This window comes from Echinococcus granulosus (assembly GCF_000524195.1).
Source record: "Echinococcus granulosus chromosome Unknown EG_S00001, whole genome shotgun sequence".
NCBI lineage: Eukaryota > Metazoa > Platyhelminthes > Cestoda > Cyclophyllidea > Taeniidae > Echinococcus > Echinococcus granulosus.
Genome location: NW_020170381.1, coordinates 3,380,815 through 3,406,128, shown reverse-complemented (window position 1 = coordinate 3,406,128; position 25,314 = coordinate 3,380,815). Strand labels below are relative to the sequence as shown.

At 40.7% G+C, this 25,314-nt stretch overlaps 3 protein-coding genes across 3 annotated transcripts in view; 2 read left to right on the top strand and 1 right to left on the bottom strand. All coding sequences in view use genetic code 11, as the record gives it.

Annotated features, from left to right (window-relative positions):
• Positions 1–1,112: 1,112 nt before the first annotated feature.
• Positions 1,113–3,498, top strand: EGR_00368 (Homeobox protein prospero; the record flags this gene model as incomplete). The annotated part of the gene is made up of 5 exons (XM_024489617.1): positions 1,113–1,205; positions 1,504–2,013; positions 2,431–2,585; positions 2,772–2,916; positions 3,328–3,498. 5 exons carry the CDS (start codon positions 1,113–1,115, stop codon positions 3,496–3,498), a joined length of 1,074 nt encoding a protein of 357 aa, XP_024356295.1.
• Positions 3,499–9,650: 6,152 nt separating this feature from the next.
• Positions 9,651–10,199, bottom strand: EGR_00367 (hypothetical protein; the record flags this gene model as incomplete). The annotated part of the gene is made up of 1 exon (XM_024489616.1): positions 9,651–10,199. The coding sequence occupies one exon, from the start codon at positions 10,197–10,199 to the stop codon at positions 9,651–9,653; it is 549 nt and encodes a 182-aa protein (XP_024356294.1).
• A 382-nt stretch (positions 10,200–10,581) lies between these two features.
• Positions 10,582–25,314, top strand: part of EGR_00366 (SH2 domain-containing adapter protein F) — a gene marked incomplete at both ends in the record, with an annotated part of 33,086 nt that continues 18,353 nt past the window's right edge. Inside the window, 4 exons of the mRNA XM_024489615.1 lie at positions 10,582–10,664; positions 10,871–11,113; positions 17,592–17,758; positions 23,494–23,858. Of these exons, the coding sequence (XP_024356293.1) occupies positions 10,582–10,664; positions 10,871–11,113; positions 17,592–17,758; positions 23,494–23,858 (858 nt within the window). The remainder of the gene's footprint in view (positions 10,665–10,870; positions 11,114–17,591; positions 17,759–23,493; positions 23,859–25,314) is intronic.

Below are 25,314 nucleotides of genomic sequence, written 5' to 3'. Positions count from 1 at the left end.
AGACGGCATGCGAAGAAGGGGATGTCACTTAAGCAAAGGCGGGTCACGTGGCGCCCACATCTCCGCCGGGTGGGGGAGAGTGGCTCTGCAATCAGGGTGGCGGGTAGTTGTGTCTACAGCCACGGTAATTAGCTAAACTTGCCAGCGCAAAAGGCTTGCTAATGGCGGATTCTTGACTGATGCTACAGGCAATTGAGTGCCACCACTTGGCTGTAAAAACAAATCGAAAGCACTGACCGCAAGTGGTCATAAAAATTGGGTCACCTAGAGGCTGAAATCAGGGTGATGCAGGGAAATAGCATTCAGCGCAACGTGCATGGCAAGACACACTGAATTTACCAAGTAAACCAAGATCACCTTAATCGTAGTCTTGCAATTCATTCATTTAATTCCCAGCATTTGCGTTTGCAATAATAAGTCCAGTAGGCGTATGCTGGCGCATTATGCGAAGTCAAAAGAAGTTAGCATATCGAAGTTGCAGTTGAATCCTCTCGTTAAATCCATTCGTACCCCTCTCTAACAGTTATCAAAAACCACGATGATAACACGACATTTGATGGTGAAAATATTTTTTTAGATTTGTTCTTAAATATATCCCAGATTTTTCCATGAGTTTAGTATGGGTTAAATTCCCTACTAGTTTTGTGCTGGTTTTAAGTTGTTATGGGATGAGATAATGTTTTGGGTCACGCCCAATTTCCATTTATTTTCCAAATGGAATTTATGGTTGGCCATTCTGTTGTTCCAGAAACAGACTGAAGAAACTGTGTGTGTTAGTAAACTTACAAAAGTGCGACTCGTTGTAAAATGCGCGCTCCTTTAACAGCCTTGGAGATGAAGCCCTTGCAAAATAAAGACCGAGTTAAAGGAAATCACATTCTGCTTTTTGAGCAAATGGCCTACCAGCATTTTTCTAAAAAACGCTGTTTTCAAGCAAATGGAGAAAATGTCGCATTAATTCCTCGCGCAGATAAAAATGCGTTCTGCCTTACCCACCCCCCGACTTCCCCTGTCACAGTCGAATCGCATATGCAGGTCCTCCACAGTTTCCAGCCGCCGCCACCAGTACTCCATTGTCGCGAAAATCTGGGCACCCAAAATATGAGTGTCCAATGGCCGAAGGTCCATGGGCTGACACCGAACCCTATATAAATGGAACGCGTCATACACTCTTCTCAACCTGTTCTAGTCAGTGGTTTACAGAGGTGAGTTGGGCCATCAGATTATCCTTCATTTTAACCAGGGATTCGTATTTTCATAGCAAGTTCTATTTGCAAAAAAAGCATACCCCTACTGTACAGACCCAATTATGCACCATTACCCCATTTTCAAATAATGTTTAATAGTTATTTTACATATCCCATGTTATTTTATGCTTAAAAAAACCATAAAAAATGTGCCTGGATAGGTAAAGGAAAAGAAGTGCTACTCACTTTTTTGTCCACCTGTGATCTTTGGAACAACTCCCACATTAATTTCGTGTATTTGTACTCCAAACTATAGCTTACCACAATGACTTTTTCTCGGAATGCAAAATTATTCACATGCTCAGTTTTGGATCAGCGGACGCATTTTGAACCAGATTTCGCAACTCCACCGCAAGTTAGTAACAGCCTACAATTTTACATGAGTCCGCCAAAAGCTGTTTACATCGTCCCGCCTCCATCCTTGCTCTTAAACACTCCAATGCTCATGCAAGCTAATCTGCCACTTTGGCTTTCGATCAAAGATGGGTCACGAGAAGCTATTTGGAGTCAGGAATCAGAATTAGAGCAAGGAGGTCACGATTTTTCCCAGATCATGGAACTCAGTATGCGACAGATCGAGAACCGGTTGGCTGAGAATGGCATAGGAAAAGAAAATATATGGAAACGACAACAGAAGGCGGCTTGCAAAGAGATCCATACGCCTCTTAATCGAATAAATCATCGTCCTCTTGAAGGACCAATGAACTTGAGCTCTGAGCGCGCGATGACAGTTTCGAAGGTTACATCTGTCCAACGCATTCTGAAGGTAGGTTGACTGCAATCGCCTTTTTTACTTACATATGATGAACATGTCGGAGTGATACTGGCCGTTGATTGTAAGTATATTTTTACTCCGTTATAGTGATCTCAAAGAGGTGTTTCTTAGGAAGTAATAAGCGGAAATATTTTCTACTGAAACCTGGAATAAGACCTCCATTTATACAATGATAATGGAGAGCTGAAGTTTTTATTCCCTTTATGTTAGCACTGCTAGGAAGAAGAAGTGATTAGATCTTTCCTTTGTAAAATATAATTACAAGTGAAAGTCTTCGTAAATTAAGCATTTACCTTTTTCGTAGAATAATCATAAAAGATAGATTCTGGAGTACCAGATTGCGTGATAATAACCTAAATTAGTCGAGTATATTCAAATAGGCTTGCTTACAAATGCACATAAATTAAGGGTGAAATTCTGAGTGACGAGCATCTACGAAAGGCAAAGCTGATGTTCCTCTACGCACGTTATCCGAATTCTGCCTACCTTAAATACTTCTTCCCAGAGGTAACGTTTAATCGCTACAACACAGCCCAGCTGGTCAAATGGTTCAGCAACTTCCGGTAAGCCAAGGCAATAGTCAACCTTCCTGCGGGTGTTCTCGTGTCCGTGTGCCCTATCGACTCGACGACCGGGAAATCGTTACCTTCTCTACAAGTCATTTTAAACTAATTATTATTTGCTACTTATGCTTTTTAAGTAACATATTTACATTCTACCCTGATCTGTACATTATTTATTTTTGGCAGCGAGTTTTTCTACATCAATGTTGAAAGATACACACGCGCGCTTGTTGCAGAAGGCGTACGATCACCTGAACTTATCCGGATAATGCCGAAATTTGGACTTTACAAAACTCTTATTGTACACTACAATCGTGGAATGAAAAGTGAGGTTAGCATTGACTTCGTTCTACGAGCCCAGAGCCCAGACTTTGAATCCTGTATGCTATTAGAAAGCTACTTCCATAATTGCTTCTGCAAATCAATTTATGGGGAGCAAATTTTCATAAATCTCGGCTTCCTATCCTAAATATCAAGCACTTTAATGAAATCACCTATGCATCCTTTAAAAAAAATATGGGTTTAGACAGTCAGATGTTTAAACCCTTACCATCACTTACGTCTCTGCCATTTAATTATTAAAAGTACTTGGTTTCATTAAACGATGGATTATTTAATCCATATATTTTATTCCCTTCTCTTCAGATATGCGTGTTCGGAAACATATGCTTATGATGAAAGGGGAATAGGGAAGATGGTTAGAATGTCTTTGTGCCTTTATAAAATTTTTTTAACTTTTCAGACACCAGCAGAATTCATTGTGATGGTGGAAATGACAGTTTTGGAATTTTTTATTGCAATTATTACCGGTGCTGACAGACATTCGGCATGGAAAAAGAAGATTTACAAAACAATCGCTCTATTCGATCTACCCGTTCCTGAACATTTCCGATATTTAAAATGTAAAATGTAGTTAAAACGCTTGATGGAAACTCACTTTACACAATCCCGCCTATTAGAGAATTACTGCTTGTTCTCAATGATACACCTCTAATCGAAAAAGACACCTCGAAATGTAAATTGCCATCATAAAAGTACAATGTTTTCACAACTTCACATGGGAACCGGGACATTTTACTTTGCCGCATAAGGTTAGCACATATTCTTTGCCTACACGGCATGTAGGAATCCCCATAGGACCGAAATAAAGAGTCTATTAAAGGCTTCCGAGTTGGGCAGTGTTTTTCATAAATTTTGGGCACTAACAATAACAACAAGGGAACAATTAAGATTTTCGAGCTCAATTTTAAGTTAAACTTTCCACCGAACCCTACCTTGGCTGCAACAACTGGCCCACAGGTGCGAACAATTCCCACCGAAGAGGGCGACAGATATTGCCATGAATAGAATGGTCGCGTAGGTGCTTTTAATGACCACCTTAGTCACGCACTACTCCTAAACTCTGAAAGTGTAATTAATAATGTAAAAATGAATTACGTTTTTCAATTTTGAAATGAAGTGAAAGATTTCTATGCATTACCGACCTTATTGGTATACAACTAGTGTCGTACACGCGGCAATAGTATGCTACATTGTAAGTCTGTAAAAGGTGTAAATGTGTTGTCCACTGGATGCTCATTTGTTAGTTAAAGTGGCTTTTACAGACGCAGCTAATCTACAGTAATGTAATGATAAATTTGCATCTTTTTTACACAAGATTTTTTTCTCGTTTTATCAGAAATGCTTAACTTAATTTAGGAAAGAAAAAGGCCAGGGTGAAGGTCTCCACTTCTATCGGTGAATGGGTGTCGGATCAAGATGTATGAGCCAAATGTACAGAAGCACGACCGTATCTACAATCGCTCTCGTCATAACATATTTTAAGTCAGTTGAATTTCACTGTACAACTAACCTACTGCCTCAATAACTTAATCATCGAATTGAACTAGTTTGTTGACTGTAGCATCTTAAGACTTACCTAAAGAGGAAAGAAGACGTACTACTCGGAAGGAATATTATCGACGTACGGTAGGGCTTGGGTCTACTGGCATGGCCCATAGGCCAGCCCCCCGTAGAAGAAAAAATGGTGGAGCACCTTATTGGCGCCTTTATCAAAACCGGAAGTTAAACTAACATCTAACGTATTACAAAGCCCCCTCCCCTTTTGAGCGTCGTCCCCGGCACTCCCCTTCATCAACCTCTGTCGTCAGCTATCTCAACGCAATTTATACTGTGAAACACCCACGATTTTGCGTAAAACTAAGAAGATACCTGACCACGACTTCACTGGATCTGGAGTTTATACCTTGTGTGAGAACAGGATTCGCGGACGAAGGACTCGCTGGCCATCGTGCATATCCATAGCTAGTCGTGGGAGCACTGGACTAAAAACAGAGTCAAATAGCAAAAAAAAAACAGGGTTTAACACTGTTTTGCGTCTTTTTCTCCTTGCCACATTATTTTCACTTCATTGTTACCCACCTACATATGTCTTGTTTCGAATCAGCTAGTAGGAAAGTGATTGAGTCCACATAAATAAAATCATCATTAGGGACCAATAGACAACACCATAAGGAACAATTTTAGATGGTTCACGACCAGAATTGCTTAAATTGTTAATAGCTTTTCTGCAGATCACGGAACTGGGGTGGTTATCGAAGGAAGACGTCATTTTCAGCCCTTCTGTCAGGAGTCATCACCGATTCATCCATCCATAGCATATGCACTTCTTACATCCCACTGAGGTTTATTACCCAGAAATAGAAATCAGGGCAGATGTCCCTTATGATCGGGTTTGCCTTCCGCTGCCACCAGTGTATAGATCCGAGACTTCCCTAAGGGCGAAAGAAGAAGTGATGCTAAAGCAGAATAGATGAATATATATATATATATATATATTCAACATTCAAAAGAGCTTGAGGCTGCTGGCAAAGCCCGGAGGTCAGGCCACCCGGGGGAGGTACAATGGCAGAGCACCTGAGTGGTCTATTTACTAAAAACGAGAGTTAAATAAACAACCAAAGTATTATATTGACATTCCTAATTCTTTGCAATTCTGACCTATTTCAATGCACTTCTTTAAATACAACGGCTCTAGTGGCGCTTTCATGGAGGTGTTTGATAAGGATTTTGTCATTTTCTTCAAAATTCCTGACCTTTATTTCCTCCGTGCAGTATTTTTTATGGTTTTTTGAAGTTAGGCACAACGTGTGCCAATTGTGACAAAAAATTGTATTTATTTCAAATTAGAAAATGAATTCGCAAGCGCGTACCTTGGATGTATTATAAACCCTGAGAACATGTATAATTTCTGTAGCAGCAGTGCAATGAAACTTTTGTTAATTCCGTTCATGTATTTATCAAATCAGCTCTGTTATTTGACGAGTGGATGAATAAAAAATTGGTACGCATTTATCTTAAGTGGGAGGCAAATGCTGGTCTCCCCACAACACTTTGATGATTTGCTAAGTAATACTTTCCTCTAGCCAATCTTCTCGATCTAAGAGTCTGAAAGCAAGGACGGAACAGGGGAACAACGAAGACATCATATCACCTTTAAATATCCAGCCTAAGATCTGGAAAAGACTTCCTTTGAAACTTGATGAATGGAAATTTTTAACATCTGTTACTTAGGTATTTTGTGCCTATAGTAGGCTAAATGAACTCCCTTGGCAAATGCACTATGGCAAGGTGCGGGAAATATTTGCACTGTTTGCCATCACTTTTAACATTAAAAGTTATTGTTAGTGGCAAACGTGCTGCATTACTATCAAAGTGCTAAAATGAATTTGCCTGTCAAAGAATTGGATATAGTGCAGCTCTCCGAGACTTCCCTGAAGACAAAAGAAGACATACTACTCGGCTGGAATATGTATTGTCGACGCACAGAAGGGATTGAGGCTACTTGCATGTCCAAAGGCCATAGCGGATTCCCTGAGTGGCCCATTACAAAATCAAAGAGTTAAACTAATAATTACCGCATTTTAAAGGTGTAATGAGTTCAATGTTCCACTCTTTCACCCCTCTCTTTATACCCTTGAAACGAGTAGACGAGTTGAACGAGGAGGGTATGCTATGTTGGGTAGAGATAACAAAAGGGGCACAGATATCGCGGTTAAGGCGTGTTCAGGGAAGGTTTCGTCCTCCTAGACGGATGGCGTTCGACCAGCGTTTACTGACCGCCTCTCGCCTAAAAGGTACATTCAACTAGACATGTATTACAATAGCGTTAAGCTTAACTTCCCATATTTATTTTCATTATTACTGTCATGAGTGGCCATTGTCTGCCGTCTTCTTAATTACATGTTACGAAGAGGCATTGAAAGTGGCCCCATTGTCTCCAATTTAACGTCATTCATTCAAATCTTAACTGGGAATTTTCAGTGAGCTTTTAAGTTGCCTTGAAATACCTGCGAATTGCATTAATCAGAGGAGGTGCTAGTGAGAATCAACCAAGCCACAACACAATAACTACGTACTTAGAGTATCACAAGTGAAATCTATCCTAATCTTGTACAAATCGCAATCTCTCATCTCATGATAATTCTTCTATCGTAAATTTCCAAAAGTATTATGGTAATATTAGTATTCAGAATAGTAGCGATGTGTTCCTGTTCTACCTGCAAATTTTAAAAAGAGGTAATATGGTGCGTGTTCATGTAAATTGTGATGTATCATACGGCGCTTCTTGAGAACGCCAACTTCATCTCTCCTCATTACTGGGAAAATATTCGCGAAGCATTTCTTGTGTCTCACCAATGTAAGGCGTTTTCTGAATTTTAAATTGGGTATCCCCATGCTGTTTGAATGGTTTTCTCAAATAATGATGCTAAAAAAATCGTCCATTCACTTTGTGAATCAAATACCTGTGCTCCCACTGTCTGCCATAAAGTTTAATGATTGCTTTGGCTGCGGAAAAGACATGTAAAATGACAATAGAATGGATACTATATAAATGCGCTTTGATAGAAAACAATTAATTTCTATTGTTCTAGGCAGAAAACGTTGGACAAAGTTGCCCCCGACTGTAGGACAACAAGAGAGGCTATTAACAACACATGCCATTTTTAGCCGTATTTTGGCCCATTTTTCCTAACGCCCCGTTTTAAATTAAAATGCAGCCATTTAAATTGATCAAAGCAGCAAAATATAGTGTTAGCATTTTAAGGAAATAGTACCCCTATTGGTTACGAGCCTTAAAGTCCTGCCGCCAAACAGGGGAATGAATACTTGGCGGTAACAAACGGCAATGGGGTCTCCTTTGTCAGTACAGAAACGAGACTACTGTTATCGTTGAATCATACTTCAATGTTTCATAAAGTTGCTTCTTAAAGTTGCTCATTATGGCTGTAGTGGGGCTTTTTACACCCTACATTCGGTTACGTAATACTCAAAATTGCATTTGGAACACCCTCTTACACGGCTTGTGTAGACTAGAATCATTTCACCTTAAAATCTAACTTTTCTCAATCTGCATTTGCTCAGCATCCTTGGTCTATCGAGAGTAAGTACGATTTTGAGATTTCGAAAAATCATTTTTCTTTTAGCAAAGTGACAGCTGGACATCAAAAAAAAACATAAGTAATTTCAAAAATACTACTTTATTTTCACTTAGAATGCATCCGTTTACCTATAGACATCTTAGTTTAGTTAGATAGTTAAAATCGCTTGAAACAAATTTGCTCGAGGGCCGTAACCAAAAAGTGGTAAAATTGGTATTAAATCACTTCATTTCGTCTATATATTAATTGCAATTAGTTCTTATGCAATACTTTTGTCGTTTGTCAAATTCTCGGTTTTGGCAAAGGGCTACTTAGGGACCCTTCCACTGTGCATCCGCCAGGCGGTTTGGTCTCCAGGCCATGCCGGTAGTCCCCAGGACCTCGTGTAGGTCGACAATGCACATTCTGCCCGAGTATTATGTCTCCTCTCACCTTCAGGGAAGTTGTAAGGCGCCATACATACTTTATTAGTGGAAGATGTTGCCAAACAATGACCAACAAGCTCTGGGCTTCTGGAACAAATTGAAGCTTAAGTCATCTCATCATGTGCCTTTATTCTTTAAATCCATTCTACCTAAAGTAGATATCCACCAGGAATATCCCCACCGACCGCAAAATTACAATCATGACCAAAACATCTTTTATCTACAATGCAGATTTATTTGGACCATTTACTTATTATTCGATTTTTTGAAATAGTTGAAGAGATATTAGGAAATTAATACCTATCTCACGTTACTAGTGGCAGGCTGCCTTTTCACTTTATTCTAACTTGGCGTACAGCCACAATTCCCACTGGATGGATGCTTATGGTGTAGCCCTCCGGGACGAAACAAGACATAATGCTCGAGCGGAATGTCATTCCGAGGTATAGTAGGTTTTGGGGCTACTGGCATGGCCCGGAGGCAGGCTGCCTAGCTAGCATCAGTAAAAAGAAAAGTGTACTTTTAAATGGCTGACTTACTGCTTAATGCCAAGTAAAATACTATACTATGTCTCGCATATATTAGACCTGAAATTTATAAACCTTTGTATTTTGCGGTTTCCGCGTATGATAAGAAAACTATCTCGCTAAAAACATAAGTCGTCGAAGCCACTTCTATTTTAGCATGAGGCCTGCGATTTCGAATTTTCTCACTCAGTGCGGTCATTTAAAATGCTTTACATGCATATTAAAGTAAATTCTTCGAAAATCCTATCAAATTTTCCTTTTTGGCTTGGTTAAATGACGGAGGCTCCAGGAAGACCGCCTCTATCAATGATCCATTTATATCTGAAATAAAATTTGTTTTCTCTGCGAGCAGCACCAATCACCCTGATGCGAGAGAAATGGCATCAACTCAAAAAATATTCACCCACGTTTTAGTGGAGCAGTTATAACGATCACACAACAATCAAATGCTCAGTCGGGAACAATATCGGTCAAAGCATAAGTGAAACTCGCTGCGTTGACTATAGACTTGAAAGAACAAACTTCTTTTTTAGATTAAATAATGCGTTTATTAACAATGAAGTCGGTAAGGTCATGATGTTATGCTATGGTAAATACTCATAAACTTGAACATTGGAGTAAAACATGGTATGAAAAATATCATTTGTTTGAATGTGGGGACATATTTACTCGCTATGGTTCTGCGTTTGAGTAAAATGGAGAGGTTTTGCCCCCTCGAATCTTGGCATAGGAGGGCAAACTTGCAGCTAGTTTTGCAACAGGTGTGGTCTCCATTAATGCGGAGCTGTCAGCTGGCGCCTCCTTTTCAGCTTCACAGGAGAACCGAACCTTCTTTGCGTGTAACTCTGAGTCGGCTTCATCATCATGGCTCCCACCATCCTTTTTTGCTCCATCATCCACCTCCTTACTAACTGACTCCTCCACTACGTTCAGCTCTCTTCCATCGCCAGTCTGCTTCTTTACAGGTTGCACTACCTTTGCATTGCTGGACTTCTGCGATCGAACACTGCAGCAACAGCAGATGATCAGTACCACGAGGACGATACTTCCACCAACAACACTTCCGCCTATGATGAGTCCCTTTGTATTGGAGGATGTCAGTTCGGATTCCCTTGCCTCTTGCAGGCTCCGTTCCATGTTTTGGGTCTTTGGGGCTGTAGTCTTTTTGCCAAGGTGGATGTACGTGTGTACGTAAACTTGGACACAATAGAATCTTGCCATGCGACACAACTGCGGGACCAATGGAAAAAGAGGAGGGGGTGGAGTAGTAAAGTTGGAGAACAGATGTGAATTTCCCAGTTGTGTACGGCATTAGTGGATTTGGTATTAGCCATGACGGTGGGAGTGGTGCTAGCAGTGCCGCTTCACTAATCAAGCGCTTAAACTGTGAGAGTTTTAACAGTGGGCAAAAATTTGCAACAATTTTGCTCACTTTTGACAAATATTTTAACAAGTACTTTTACTTAGTTTCATGCCAATGAATGAGTTAATACATTCTTACTCTACGACCTTCACCGCCTATATTAAAAGCGTATTTTGTACAAATTTTAGTTCACAAGATAAATAAACTCTTTATCAAGATTGGATGACGATGACATGACTGATGGCAAGCCTAAACTGTACGTGTGATAATGTTGCTCTACCCGTACAAACGATAAGCGTTCTTGAGTCCAAACAGAAGATTAGGTAATGCGATGCAGAGTATTCCCTTCCTCTTCTTGGAACCCTCAATGAATGTATGCACCATGAGACGAAACTCGCAATGGAATTGTAGGCCCTATAAAACGCTTGATAAGGGCAAGTAGTATGATTGTTGTTGTGGCCTGGGACCAGATTAGTGTGCATTTGCTAATACAGAAGTTTTCTGGTCTCGTGAACTACGCGTAGATTAGTGGGGCGCAACACGGGGAGGGTAAGGGAAGAGATGTTCATGCAGGCAACTTTCAACCTGTCGATACCAACAGTATCCTTCTTGTCACAGTGGGATGCGTGCAAGATGGTTTCAACTTCACCATTACTGAGAATACCAATGAAAATTTCACTAAAAAGGCAAAGCGTAATACTAACTACCAGTACAACGGCAAACGGATCCCGAGCAAGACGACGGAGGGCGATGCGGACTATTACACAGCAGAGTCGGCCATAGTAGCAGCTTTCATCTGACCAGAAGAGCATTTGACGAGGGCATTGGAAACAAAATGGTAAGCAGTTGGTGTCATGTAATCGCATTTAGGCAAACATTGCAGAGCTTGAAATAGGGCAGAGATGCATTGAGAGTCGCGGCTTCCAGTGAATGTTCCGAGTAACCCAAAAGGAAATCCAGCAAATAGCAGGTGTTTAAATTACTTTTGGTAAAATATGCACCTTTACAAATGTTTGCTTTTGCTGCTGAATGCTTTAACTTAAAAATTACGTGTAGGTGTCCCAAATTTCGAACGTGCAAATATTCATGCAGTCTGTTCTCAAAACTACCCAACCTCCAAATGGCATGAACTCACATAGTGTGTAATTTTTTGTATCTTAGTATGTGATCATGTGCAAGGTCAGGAATTAATGAGCAAGATTTTTCATTGCTGGCCACGTGGGTTGAATTGGTACATCTCATGTAGCGAGTAACGACGGCTGTATTAGTTGCGCACTAATAGCAAAAATAACGCCTTGAAATTTATTTGAGCAAACTTTAAGGGCATTGCTTAATAGTATCTGTCTGTATACATTAGCATGAGATTTGTTTGGTTAAGTCAAATAAAATTATGACCTTGCTTTCCGCGCAGTTTGTGCTACTAGGAGTGGACGCTAGAGTGCGGCTGTTTGGGCATCTGCTGAGTAACTAGGGGGTGTTCATCGCCTTCCCAGTTTTGTTATTAGTTGTTCTGCTTTGAACTTTTTAATGAAGTATTTTTTTCTGTCTGGTTCGTCTGGTGCTTTCTCTATTCCTTTCTTATGGGATCGATTATTTTCAACCCTAAGAATCCGCTCCCGTTCGAAATACTGGCTTGCTTCTTTGTGTTGCCTTTTGTGGATTTATTTTGTTGAATCGCTTACATAGCAAAAGTTAGGTCTGTGTTCCTGGGCTCTATCAACTATCCATAATTCAACTCTTTCCCGCTCCCCCCTCCCTTCTAGTTGCACGTCATGTGTAAAAGTTGGCCCTGGAAATTGGAGGCTCAATTTACTGCAGATGAGATGATGATTTTAATCTCATGGTTATAGTGCTATTGTAGGGAGTTAATTTGTTGCCGTTTGAAAATAGCTGTTTTGACATCACCGGTTTTTATATTTGCCTTTCTAGTGACTTGTGGTGGATACACATCCTAATTTTCTTCGAAAATATGGCATCAACACCCATGTAAGTTCCTCAGCTTTACATTTTTTCTGGAATCCCTGTACGCTTTTGCAATGAGATTCTGTCATTACGCTCCGCGCTGTCCTTGGTTGCTCTTTGGACCCGGATGGCTACTAAATCGTTTTTATTGAAGCTATGGTAACGAATCATGCTTGTGTTTTGGGTTATTTCATAGCTGTGGAGCTAAATTTCCTTACGATTTTTGTGTTGATGTACTCTTCCAAAAATGGTTGTTGGCTCACGACAATTGGGTATTTTGTGGGTGTTTTTTCTGCTCAGGAGTAGATATTGTGTGAGACGTCTTAATTAAGCTCAATTATTGTAAAGTTGGTAAGTTGAAACCCACTTCAACTTTAAAGATTCCGACGTAATAATGACAATCAACATTCCTAATTAAGGATTGATTTGCTAGTTGAGATGCTTTTAATCTTGTCTTGTAATAAAGTACGTTTTAAGCATTAAATATGTGCTGTTTTGTGTTGTCTCGCGTTTTGGTGAGCGGTGTTGGGCATCGTATAACCACAATGTATCTTCCTTTGTTAAATAGTTTCTTCATCTAGTATGAAGACAAGGAATGGTCATGTTAACGAGTATTTGATGTAATTCTGTCTGATTTTGGCTGCTTTACACCTATCACTCAGTGCCTTAGCGTTTTCACCGCCTTAGCTTCCCTTTTCTTGTGAACGCTTTCTTGTTCGCAGTTTGAATATTTAACTGCCTCGTAACGTGCATTTGGTAACTGGCACTTGACTGAGCTTATCCCCACTGCAACACCATACATTTGCAAGGTTCCTGTTAACGTGCATATCGCTACCCCACCAAATGAAGTCCACTTTTCAGTTCTCATGTTCTCCGTTCCAATTTTTAACAAAAATCTGTGACTCATCTACTGAGTGACCTTTAGTCTTGCTGGTTTGAATTAATAGCTCAACTCAGAACCTAACGCTGTATTAGTAGTTTTTAAACGTTTCCGCTCTTAAACAAGCGATTGCGTTCTTAAGATAGTAAAAGTGGAACTGTATAATCATCTGGGTAAATATCTCAGATTCCCCCTAAACCAATGCTGCCATTTCTTACATCGACAACTTATCCAGCGCAAATAGAGGTCTGCACTTCGTGCAAGTAATGTCTACGATGACTCTTCATGACGAATGTGTGAGATTCGGGTTGTCCCACCTTTTTTGGATTTATAGATTTTGAAACGGCAGTATTTCCGACGGTTGCTTTTTGTAGTTTGGCTTTGTTCGATTTTTATCCATGTACTAAAAAAATTTAGACCCCTCGCACCATGCACACTTTTAATCATGTGGATTGTTTCGGGTGGTTGTTTTATTTACGAACGGCGGACACTTCAGCCTAGTGGGGCGTTATCCTGCCCTTCAGTCTCTTACGTGTCTTACGGTACCTATCACCACGTTTTGTAGCAGAGAGCCATCTAAAAGAGTTGTTTTGTGGACGAGTTGTGTAAATAAAGTTGAACCATCTCTAGTAACCTCGAAAGCTAGGAGTATTTTACAATTTGGTCATCTGGTAATGTATCCAACATTGCTTTTTCCTGTCTAAATGTTCATCATTACTTGTACTAAACTAGTTGCCCTGTTGGTTTCTTGAGCCTCGATAGTGCTTTGTTGATGATTGTGTCAGCTCGGCTATAACCTTTTCAATGCAATCCCCGTCTTAAAAGTTCCGTGAACTCAAAATTGTCGATTGTGGAACAGTTCGAAGAACTCATGGTGGTTTTAACTCGTGTATAGGGTTAACTTCACCCATAAAAAAACATGCTCAGAAGCCACTGCTTGTTAAACTCATCATTTCAGTAAAGCAGGTACATTTTAAACGCTGCATTTCATTCGATATTGTTGACCGCTTCTAACCTGAATGTCATCACAGATATAGGCCAATATCACTCAATCGGATAAGTGCTTGCATTTCGGTGATTTAAAGCTGCGATTTTTGCCTATTAAACTACTACTAGACTGGAGCTGGGCATTACTGACCACTGAATATAACGAATCGTTTTGGTTTTGCAGATCGTCGATTTTGGATACTTTTAACCTTTTGCACTGACTGCACTCAACGATTGTTTCAAAATTCACTCAATCTATCCGTCGCGTAGTCTTAGTAACTCCTGCTTCCCTCAAATTCACTTCAATAAATCCATCATTGTTCAATTATTGCATTATAGTCTTCTGTCATTTGCATTCATATTGCTTCACGGTTATACAGTTAATGATTTGGTGGAGCGGTTTTCGACTCAGATTTTTGGGTCAAATTTTCGTCTGAAGGATTGCCAAAGTTTGGTGATCAAATTAGGAAAAGTAGGTGGTGTGACTCATCTGCAATTTCTGTGGTACCAAACCGGACATACAACATAAACAACCAGAGCTCCTTCTTCGCTCTAGCAACGGGTTTCAGTTCCTCATTTACACTTTCTCATGCGTTCCGACAGCTGGCTTCCGGTGATTCATCGACACCTTCAGATTCGACAATTCCGTCAGGCCTCGATAGGCACATGTTTCCCTTACGATTTTGGATTTTTGGTGTACCCGAAGAGTGATGTGCGTCTTGTAGAAAAGCATTGAGCAATGCCACTTCATATTCCTTTATTAATGCTCAAAAGTCCATTCATTAGTCTCGTAAGTTAGTGCACGGTGTATTCTTAAAATTCTGCTGACCTGACTGAAGTCAGGTTAGCATATTTTGATGGCGCATACTATATAGGCTTTAGTCTATCAGCATCCTCGATGGTGTAGTGCCAGTTTGAAGGTATATTAAGCAAACCAGACGTTTGATAACGCACGATGTCTGCTTAACAATTTACATATGAATTATGCGGCGAATATATGACTTTCAAGGATCTAAACTAATTATCGGCTGCTTTCCCAGAGTATTTTACTGGGAGTTTCCACAAATTCATTTTTTACTTTTGTAATGTTGTTTTCGGAAAGTTCATTAGTGCGAACCTTTACCATTCAAGGCACCCTTCGAGCTCAAACCTATGTTGTCCGTGTACGGGCTGCCCCAAAGTGGTTACAGCAGTAGGGTGCGCCCCAATGCCGTTACGCGCCTCGTTTCAAAGGTGAAACTTCACTTGTCAGGGAAGTGAATCATTCTCACCCTGATGTACAGATTTTGTCGGAATCAAGACATCCGTTTCTAGGGCACCTGATACGCCCCTGGAAAAATGGGCTTTGTAGAACGCCGAGAAACGCGCGTACCGTGCCCAAATGATCTGGAACTCCACTTGATGCTTCGCTGATCGTTTCCTGCGATTTTTTGAGCCGCTCAGCCAACGGGTCATTTTACTTAAGGCTACGGTAATTGGCATGCTTCGTAGAACGGCATTTTTGTGGGAGCGGTCAGTTCGGCCGCCCATAAATGTGAAACAGAAAAGTCTCCGCTATACCTTTTCCGCCCTATTGAGTGTTATACTTTCTCTGACTCTTCATTTACTATTTGAATCGACAGTTCAATTTCGTAAAAGGTGTCCGTATCCGGATTTTAATGTTTAAAAAAAGAGTGCTTTGATACCATTTTGATGCTACAAATGGTTTTGTACTTATATTTAAAAGGTTGCAGGGCCAAAGAACTTCATTCAACAGATTCCAAGATTTTGCGTTTTAGAACCCATTAATCCTGCAAATAATTATGTTAATGTCAAGCTGAGCATCATGTAGTGCGAACAGGAGCCCCCGCGACGTTACCTAAGCTCAGACATGGTGACCCTCTCATTGATATGGCCTCGGTCGCTACTGTCCCTTCCCCTCAAATCTATCAATATGCCTACACTCTTGATGAGACTACTGTAGCCTAGCCACATCGAAACCCCGTGCACAGATGTGACCTTAGCATCCGCAGCCTGGAGATGTGGTTGCTTTTGTCCAGTTGTTACCCCAATTAAGCATAGTATCAGTGATTCGGTTTAATGCTCAGTTACAGCTGAGGTGTCTCTAATCTTATCACTGAATTTTGAGGTTGAAGCCATTTTTGTTTATCATTTAATGTGATTATCCGTGTTTTTGTCGCCGCCAAATTTTGCTATTTAGCGACGGCTTCAGCTTTATCGCTCCCATTTAGCTTTGACACTTTAGTGTTTATTTTCCTCTGATGGTTGATGTCGGATTTGATGGGTTAAAAAAATAAGCTAACTGACCTTACTCAGGACCATCTAGTACCTTGGATATCGGTAAGAGCATTCGGTGACACAGTTGAGAGGTGGAACATAGTTGTACGCGACATCTCTTGAGTTATCCAAGCGCATCTACTGCCCAGTTTTACAGAAATAGAAGAATGTAATGTGCTTTGGAAGATAGGGATTATTTCCCCTTCCTCCTCCAAACACGCCACTATTCTGCGATATTTTAACCTCTAAAGGGGTATATTCTGAAGTAGTCGACTTGTATCCGGTGCAGATAACCGAACCATAGCTATGCATAATCACTTACGAAGTACATTTTGTAGCCGTTTTTGACGTTTTTAAATCTACTATGCGTCTGTTTCGCCTCCGCCTTAACAGCGTTATCTAAATAAATCTTGGCTTCGTGCTTCCAGGGAATGACACGGACGATTAGGAAACACCCAAAAAATGTAAGGAAGTTGGTGCATTTAAGTGGTAAAGTTAGTCATAGCTTTGGCACCGAATGTCCACTTAACGAGCACTTTTTAACAATGTCAGGGAGTAGTCTAACATGAAATACCCTTCAGACTATTTGGGAACATTTCCGGTCTCACTTTGGCTCCTTTCAAAAACCCCTCATTTACATCTCGAGCAAAATATTCCTTTTGTGAATGTATTGTGGAGCATGTGCTTTTTTAGAAAGCGGGAGACTGTGTAACACTTGTTTTGGTTTAATGTTTCTGCTATAAAGTCTTCCTCACGACTTGCCGTAAGGTCTGTTTTTCTAGGTCTCTACAATCCTCTAAGTATTCGAGTCAGTTACCTAAAATCCGAAGCAGCAAACACGTGTGTCAGTAGTCTTTTTCGATGAGCCCTCCGTATTTATTGAATACGGTTTGTGCGGCTCATAAATCGTTCATTGTCATACACCACAACCCCGTCTCAAAGCTTGACGTTTTAACTTTTTTCTAGATAATTTTCGTCACTCATTCAGAGTGAGCTGTCAATGGCACTACGGCAGTTGTGTTCACAAACTGTTTCAAGTTTAATTTTTGCTAATTCTGCTTATTCTTTGTTTGTCTTCTGGCACTTACTTCAAGCACACTAAAAAATGTCGATTTGTAACTATGGTGGTACTTAACTTTCACAGCACCGCGCAAAACAATGCCGTTGGGGGACCGCTCAGAGACCTGACCGATGGAGCTCCCACTAAGCCCTCAAAATCAGATTTCGCCAGCAATGTCACCCGCTTCTTCGAATCGCGCAAAATGAAGGTGGCGAAGAACCCACCCCCTCCACCTGCGAGAATCATCAAAGGTAGCTTTTGGAAATATTCCCCGGCTATAACGCTGGTCTTCATATGACTTCAACTTATGGTATTCCTGCCCTTAGTCATAATTTACTGTTGATATTTAAATCTATCCTTTCAAGAGTTATGCATTTACATATTTTAATCTCCGAAGAAGGTGGCAAAGTACGCACCAGTGTCTCGAGAACTACGAAGTACTTATTAGATAGTTGGGAATTGTACCGCAGTGAGGTGGAGCTGAACACTTACGAGTTGTACAGTCCCCTATAAACGTTTTCACTTTTAAAATTAGTGTGCACCTAAAGAGGATCCCAGATAACCCTAAGTTCCTACTCACTTTCCTAGCTATAACATCAATATCTGTTACTGTTCATAGTGCAAGGTGAATTTTGTCAGATTAAATTCCTCATGGCTACACCAAAGGCAAATTCTTTGCATCATTTTCAATTCATCCACTTTCCAACGCGCAGCATATCCCATGTGGACTAATAGTTGTCTCCTCCTTACTTGTTTCCATTGTTTACTCTTGCATCAGATGTATATCACTCACATCAAAGTTGATCGGATTCCACACGACAAGGTAGAGAGTCTAGGTTTTAGTTTGCTTGTTTTCAAAAGTATCTGGGCGGATTCCCTTTATATTATGTGATTTTTGGATTACGTTCACTTTGCACTTACTTGAAATTATCATCTGCGTTCCTGCTTCAGCCACGTTTGATTTGAGACTTGGACGACGTCCGTAAAGTATTTGCTTCTACTGAGGTGTGGGGGCACCTCAACGGAAAGGCAAACCCAATAGGTTAATGGATGTGTAGGTACAATACCATTCGTGGGGCAAGTCGGTGTGCGAAAGCACTTTAGACACGTAATGGTTATTGCAAATGGACACACTCACCATTATTGCTGCCTGTTTTCAGGCCCCTGTGTGTATACCTTCTTAAATGCATGTTTAATTTTCCCCGCCCACTGTCGCGAAATTAAGGTTCCGTAAAACGCGATTGAAAGCGTTTATGGACTCTTCAATGCACACACACGTCCGCTTGATAGGTAAACTATCAAATCTGGTTTAATTTGTGACCTTATATCTTCAAAACCAGTCTTTTTTGCCGTCTGATTCCCAACTTGTTTTTTGCAAGTGGACGACCTGCTTTTCTACATCTTAGGTGGTAGCTTGATGTCATTAATCACGTGATGATGATATGATTGTACGATTCGCTTTTCATAAATGGGTTCAGCGAATCCATTTTTCCAAAGTGCTTTGATGCATCAGTGTTGCGGGTTTTCTCGTGGTATTTGGATAAACTATTTACTGGCATTTCGTTGAGTTGGGAATGTGGATATCTTTTTCCTGTCCTGTCTAATATCCGAGACGTAACTGTATGCGGCGTTTTATGATTTTCAGCGTACAATACTTGTGTTTGTTTGTTCGACCGCCTTTATGTGAATTTTCATGCGTGTACTTTTGAAGCGGGAGTTCGGGCGCTTTGTGTGCATGCTTGTAGTAAAACATGTTAATCATGCCGGGTGAACTAGAATAATTTGCAATAAGTGGTGGAAAAGGGTACAAACATCATCTTTCGCCTCTGTTTATGGCTTATTTTAACCATTAACTTTTGCCCAAATGGGATATCTAAAAAGGCTCCAACAGAAAGAAGCACTTTTTATCACCTTCAATTCACTAGGCAAAATCTGCCACGCGTTGTTACAAGAAAGCACTTATCTTTCTGAAAACGGGTCGTGGACGTTTTCCGCGCCAAAGTAGGGACATTTGGCGGCGTTTAATGTCTAATAGGGTTGATTCCCCTTACACCAACGCATTCCTCGTAGGTGTCTCCTTCCTCTTCCACAATGGATTCAGTTTTCAAGGCAATGAGATTATTTAGTTCTCCCTTGAGCTTACTTTTGCATGCCTAGGCATTATGACGCTTTTATTTTGCAAACATATACAATCTTTTACTGATTTCCTTCCCGGGTAGCGAGCATGTCGTTTTAAGAGTCCCCTGCCTTCAGGGAAGTAGAGGTTGAGACGTGTTGCAACACCCACCACATTTAGTAGAATTGCAATCTACACTCTTTCCTAGGGGTCCCTTTGGTGATCTCTTTGCCCTTTTTTGGTAGCTGCCTATTCCATCCAGTGGGTGTCCATAAATGAGCTATAGCATAAGGGAAGTATAATTCGTGGTGCACACTTTCCTTGCTTTCCTTGTGTAACAATTCTGCTCCCTTTACGTGAGCTAAGGAGTGCAATATTTCTGAAAGAGGTTTTACAAACGCACTTTGGTAAACCTATGACAGTACTATGAGGATATTACTTAGTGGTTTCTTTTTGGAAGGAATTTCGTCGCACTTAGATACTGTGCTGTGAAGATGAATTAGGAAACAGTCGATTATGTGGTCGTCTTAAATTTCTTTTGAATTGTTGTTTTAAATCTATCCTGCCAACGCTTTTATAAATTTAATGAATAGTAAAATCATTCTTTTCAACGAAGGCGTAAAACAGCGTTATCGCTACTTCCTCAACTGGCAAATTCGCATACTGGAAGTATGGTTTCATTATCAGGCGTTCTAAATATTTGATTTATTATTCCGTAGTAAGTTTGATTTTGAAATATCACCTTATTTCCTTTCACTTTTAAAGTCTGTAGTACTGACAACGGTTCACTTCAATTCATTTGTAAAAATGCAAATTTTGTCCTAAAAATTTTGGCTGCTTAGTGTTAATACACTTTGGCGAGTCTGGTCTAGTAATTACAATTGTGGTGTTTTCGTTTTCTTTTTATTTCAGGAAAAAGTGTCTATTTGTTTTGTCTAGTGTTTTAGAAAGAAAAGTGCCAACGTCACTGCTATTTTGTGATGAATGAAGTCATAAAGTAACGTTCTTAAGAGACCCATTCATGTTTCCCATATTGTATTTGGGGTTGAGGAAATGGCACTACCCTACGGTTACTGTTGTGCATTACTAATATTTGGTCAGACTGTTTCTCGTTTATCTGACCTTTATGTTTTTAGTATTTAAGTAAGTGTTTCGTCAAGGCTATTTTGTAGTTCATCAGTACTACGCCGGAAATATCCTAGGTATGAGCTTAATTGGCAGTGCCCCTGTTACCAAATCGTTCCTTGTATTTCGCATAGGTCTGTTGGAAATTCAAAAACCCCTTATTTCTCAATTGTAAAAAGTCGTTTTTGTTATTGGTTGAAGTGGATGTTTGCATAGCATGTAATCGGCTTCTACCTCGTAACAAAGGCTCTTCTATCGTTTTATTGCTCATCTTATTCTGCTTTCATCTCCAATACCCTTATATCTAGCGCAAATCCAAATATGGGTAAAACTATACAGTAGGACTGACCGAATCGATGCGGGCAATTGGCAAGGTTGATCTTGTAAAAGGCCAATGTCTGCTTGGAATTAGGATTTTCCGGAGGTTTGTTCACTTCAGTAGTCGAAATTTTTCTCAGCATGACCGTCCCACTCCTCGTGTGGGACCGCGCCGTTGACCTCCTACTGGGTGCTCGGTCGTCGCAGGCCTGTTTGGGTTCTTTTTCTTACACTCCTTTTCTGTCCATTGGATCCTGTTTAGGAGCATTGAAATGAGCTTCTCCTTTTCTATCGCACATACGCCAAAATTATGCTCTCTTGCCTTTGATCGAGTTTTTTGTTTATTCCCTCACGATCTTGCCCTAAATGCAAATTTGGTCATGATTCTGGTACTCCAACCATGTACGTGTTTTTACTGTTCGTTTTCATAAACCATTGCCTTTTGCAAAGCAAATTCTTCATGAGACTGTAACAGCTTTGGCCATAACTTTCCTCCAGTTCGATGATTGCATGCACTAATCCATGCTACATGTGGCTAGGAATTACTGTTATGCACGAGAAGACCTCTGCGTGCCCAGGGCCATTCATCCTAATAATTCCTTCTAGATCCACTCTCCCTCGTGTCCATTCTTCATCAGCTTGTAATTTTAAGTGTCTCATTCATTTCAGTGTGATTAAAAACGTTTGCATTTGATTAATAGTGCTGTAGTCTACTTTCATTTTGTGTGCGTGTGCGCCTGTTAGGCTGGATTGTTACTCCAACCAATTGCCTCTTCTGTGTGACTGAACTGACGGATGTGAAATGACCCAGTCATCAAGTGTAAGCGAAACGATAGAAAAAAAGACAGTCTAATGTTATTGTAAGACCTGGAAATGCCAAAATCTGGCACTCTTCAGGAAGCGGTCAGGATGGGTCTGACTCACGGCCATCCTTAGTCAGTATGAGGTAATGTGTGCATTAACATGCATGCCCTACTCACGCGGTTGGTACCGCCGGCTCAAGCCTTGGTTCTCTCTTGTCCCTCTATCATACAGGCGTCCATTGCCTTTCCTCTCATTAGGTACCTCACTGTACTAATTGATACCGAGTTACTGCTTTGCTTCTGTGCCTATTCATGCATCTCCTTTCACCAGCCTCTTGTAGCAGCCAATACCAGATCAAATTGTTGGAAAACTACCCTTATCATAACTCGGCGAAGCCGTTCGTCACCCATGTTCCGTACCACGATCCCATTGGGTACCTAAATTTTATTAATCTTATTTCTGAATACACCTTTGCAGACAGCGTTTCCTTCCATTTGTCTAGCCTGTATGATATCCTGACCCCTTTGCGTACTTTTGGGTAACCCATATAGTACCGTGCTGCTGGAATGTTTGAAAAAAACTTCAAGTAAGTAAAAGATATTCTACCCACCACACCAGCGTACTTTTTCACCACTTCAGTATATGTTTTGGGAACCAGACCAAGGATAGTTCCCTGACCCACTTGATGTGTGATGGTCTGCAGCCGTGGCTGGCTCTCATGGGGTGGTTATTTCTCATGTACAAATAAAAAAAGACAAATCTTCAACTGCATTCCAGACTTCGTGTGAACAACCTGCACATTTGCGATTGCCTTTTGTGATTCTGAGGTGACATGACTACTTGCATTGCTGATTAGACCGACTTCATGCGCAGTTTAGGTGTATCCTTTCGTTGGTTCGGGAACTTTGTATCGTTTGAATTGCAAACAGGTACTTTAACAAAGGTGTCCTGTCAACTCATATTTGTCAGACGTCGAAATAGCGAGATAATCTTCAAATCTTATCCTATAACACATGTATTTGGACTTGGGCGTTCTCGCTCCATTAAGTTCTGCAACTTTGCTGATGTTTTAGGCTCAGTTCTTTCAAGGTATCGTAATTTCAAGCGCCACATTTCATCAGCTATTGAGCCTTCTCCTTCGTATTCTGCCTTTCTTCCCACGTCAAAGTTCTGAGACAGTGACCAACTGTGCACACACCTGGCAACTTCAAATCGTATAAGCCTGTCCTCGGCTTTTGACTTTGTAGGAAATATGAATGAGCCATATGTTTTTCCTTGTCCCATCTTCCAAAACTCGGCTCTAATTATGCAAGCAATCAGCAGATGCTTCACCTTTGTATTCGATTCTCTTCATACACTAAATAGGCCTGACGTGCAGGGCCAATCTGCTACAACTTTCACGACGCTAGCTTTGGCCATCAAAAATTGATTTATTTTTTTCACTTCTAAGAAGCATCTACCTTTATGACGGTGCTATCACCAGTTCAAAGTCTTAAATAAGTCCCATGGGATTTTAAAATCGCTTCACTAATGTCCTGAATATCAAACTGCATAAACGCGTGCTATGTGATAAAAGTGGGTGTCGTCATCTAGTCCAAAAGTTGTTTGTATGCATCGTTCCAGCCACGACGCAGAATTCTGCCGCCCTCGAGAAAGTCGGCCAGAAATTGACCTCGTCAAGGCGTAGCGGACCCTCCTACGACGACGCGTGGGATATCCGTCTGGCGCGTTTTGGCCTTCAAACCTCCGCGTCGACACAGCAGCAGCAACAGCGCCAACAAGGCGGCCGAGGACCTCCGGATGGTGCAGCCACATGTGAGAGCATTTGCTCGCTTACCTCCGCCCCCTCTTCCGCCAAAGTCGTGGCACTCAATTCCAGCACCATCTCGGATTCTAATGTTGCTAAGGTAGTGACCACATCCACCGCCCCCGCCAATGCCACCATCTCAACGTTCACGTCGTCTGCAGTACAATCAGCCAATCAGTCGGTAGGCCCCATTTTTACACAATTCAGTGGTGCTATTCAGCCACGACGCATTGGTTTACCGGTTCTGCGTTAACAATCACCCTCCTTCTGGTTTTTTTATGAACTGGGCGTTTACGTTGCCATGTTGACAAAGGGCTTGACAGTGGCTTGGTAGCTATAGTTTCAATTACGGCTTTGAGTACATTATGGAGTGCCGTATCCAGCGCTGCTTGAAAGATTTTAATGACCACGTCTCGGGAATTTTATTTTTGGCTACACCAATAGGAAGTGTTTACTTTTTGATTGGTATACTTTTGTATGACTTTCTTTCAACTCTTGGCTGATTACTCTCCACCCGTTTGATCACTATTGTGGATAAGAATATACATAAAAATTCCTAAAGTGTGTTGATTCAAGCCCAAGCACAATAAGATAAACAAAATAATGGGATGTCTGCTATTCGGCCTTGAGAAGGATTTATTATAGCCGTTAGTGGAATTCAAGCTGAAGACAACGGAAGACAGACACGTTGCCCTTCTTAGATAGTGTTGTATTGGTACTTCATGTTAGTTTGATAGGTAATTTGATGTGATCGGAAGAAGAGCTTTTGATTACAAATTTTTCTCCATGTACTTGACTGCATCATGAACAGCTTACTCGTTCCAGATGACCAAAGCCCTTTGATTTGCACTGCCTCATGCAGATGGCAATCTAGTTGCGTATTAGTCTGCCAAATTCACCAAGTGGGATTCGCTGCGTTTGTATTGTGTACTAATCATTTTTACTTTTGAAATTAGTGAACTAGCTAAAGAGATAACCTATGACTCTTCTCAGCAGCGGGTAAACTTGATACCAACATACACTTGTGATGATGTCGGAATGTTGGGAAAATTGAGCTTGAACGCTAATGTTAGGTGTCACAAAATCCAACTCCGAGCTCAATGTGCTAGAACCTGTTGAAATAAATAGGTAACCCCGGTTTTCGGCATACGTGGAGAGGAAATTTGTTTTGGAACCGTTTTCGTGCTAGCTACTTGACGAGTTGGGACGGATTAATAATTCACTACTTTTTCAAGGATTCATGCAAACGGTTGGGTTTTCTTTAAATTTAACTACGCATAACTTAATATTTTTTTGTCATCTGCAAGCCTTATTTTCAGCTCAAAAGCTATGATAGTCCTCCAAACGAAATTACATACAAAAGACAATTTATGTTATTGTCATAACCATTCCTCGTATTCACATAGCATGGTTTTCTATAGATATTAAAATAACTAAAAGCCATAAAGTGCAAATTTCTGGCCTATTCATAGGTAAGATCGTCCTCTCTTGAAATGGGACTCATTTTTGGCCGCATATTTAATTCGCGTTTATAAAATCTTCCCACTTCGTCAAAAGCATTTCCAGCTCCTTACTTCGGTGACCTTATATTTCGGAAATATTTCATCTTTGACGCGCCACTATTGACATTTATATTT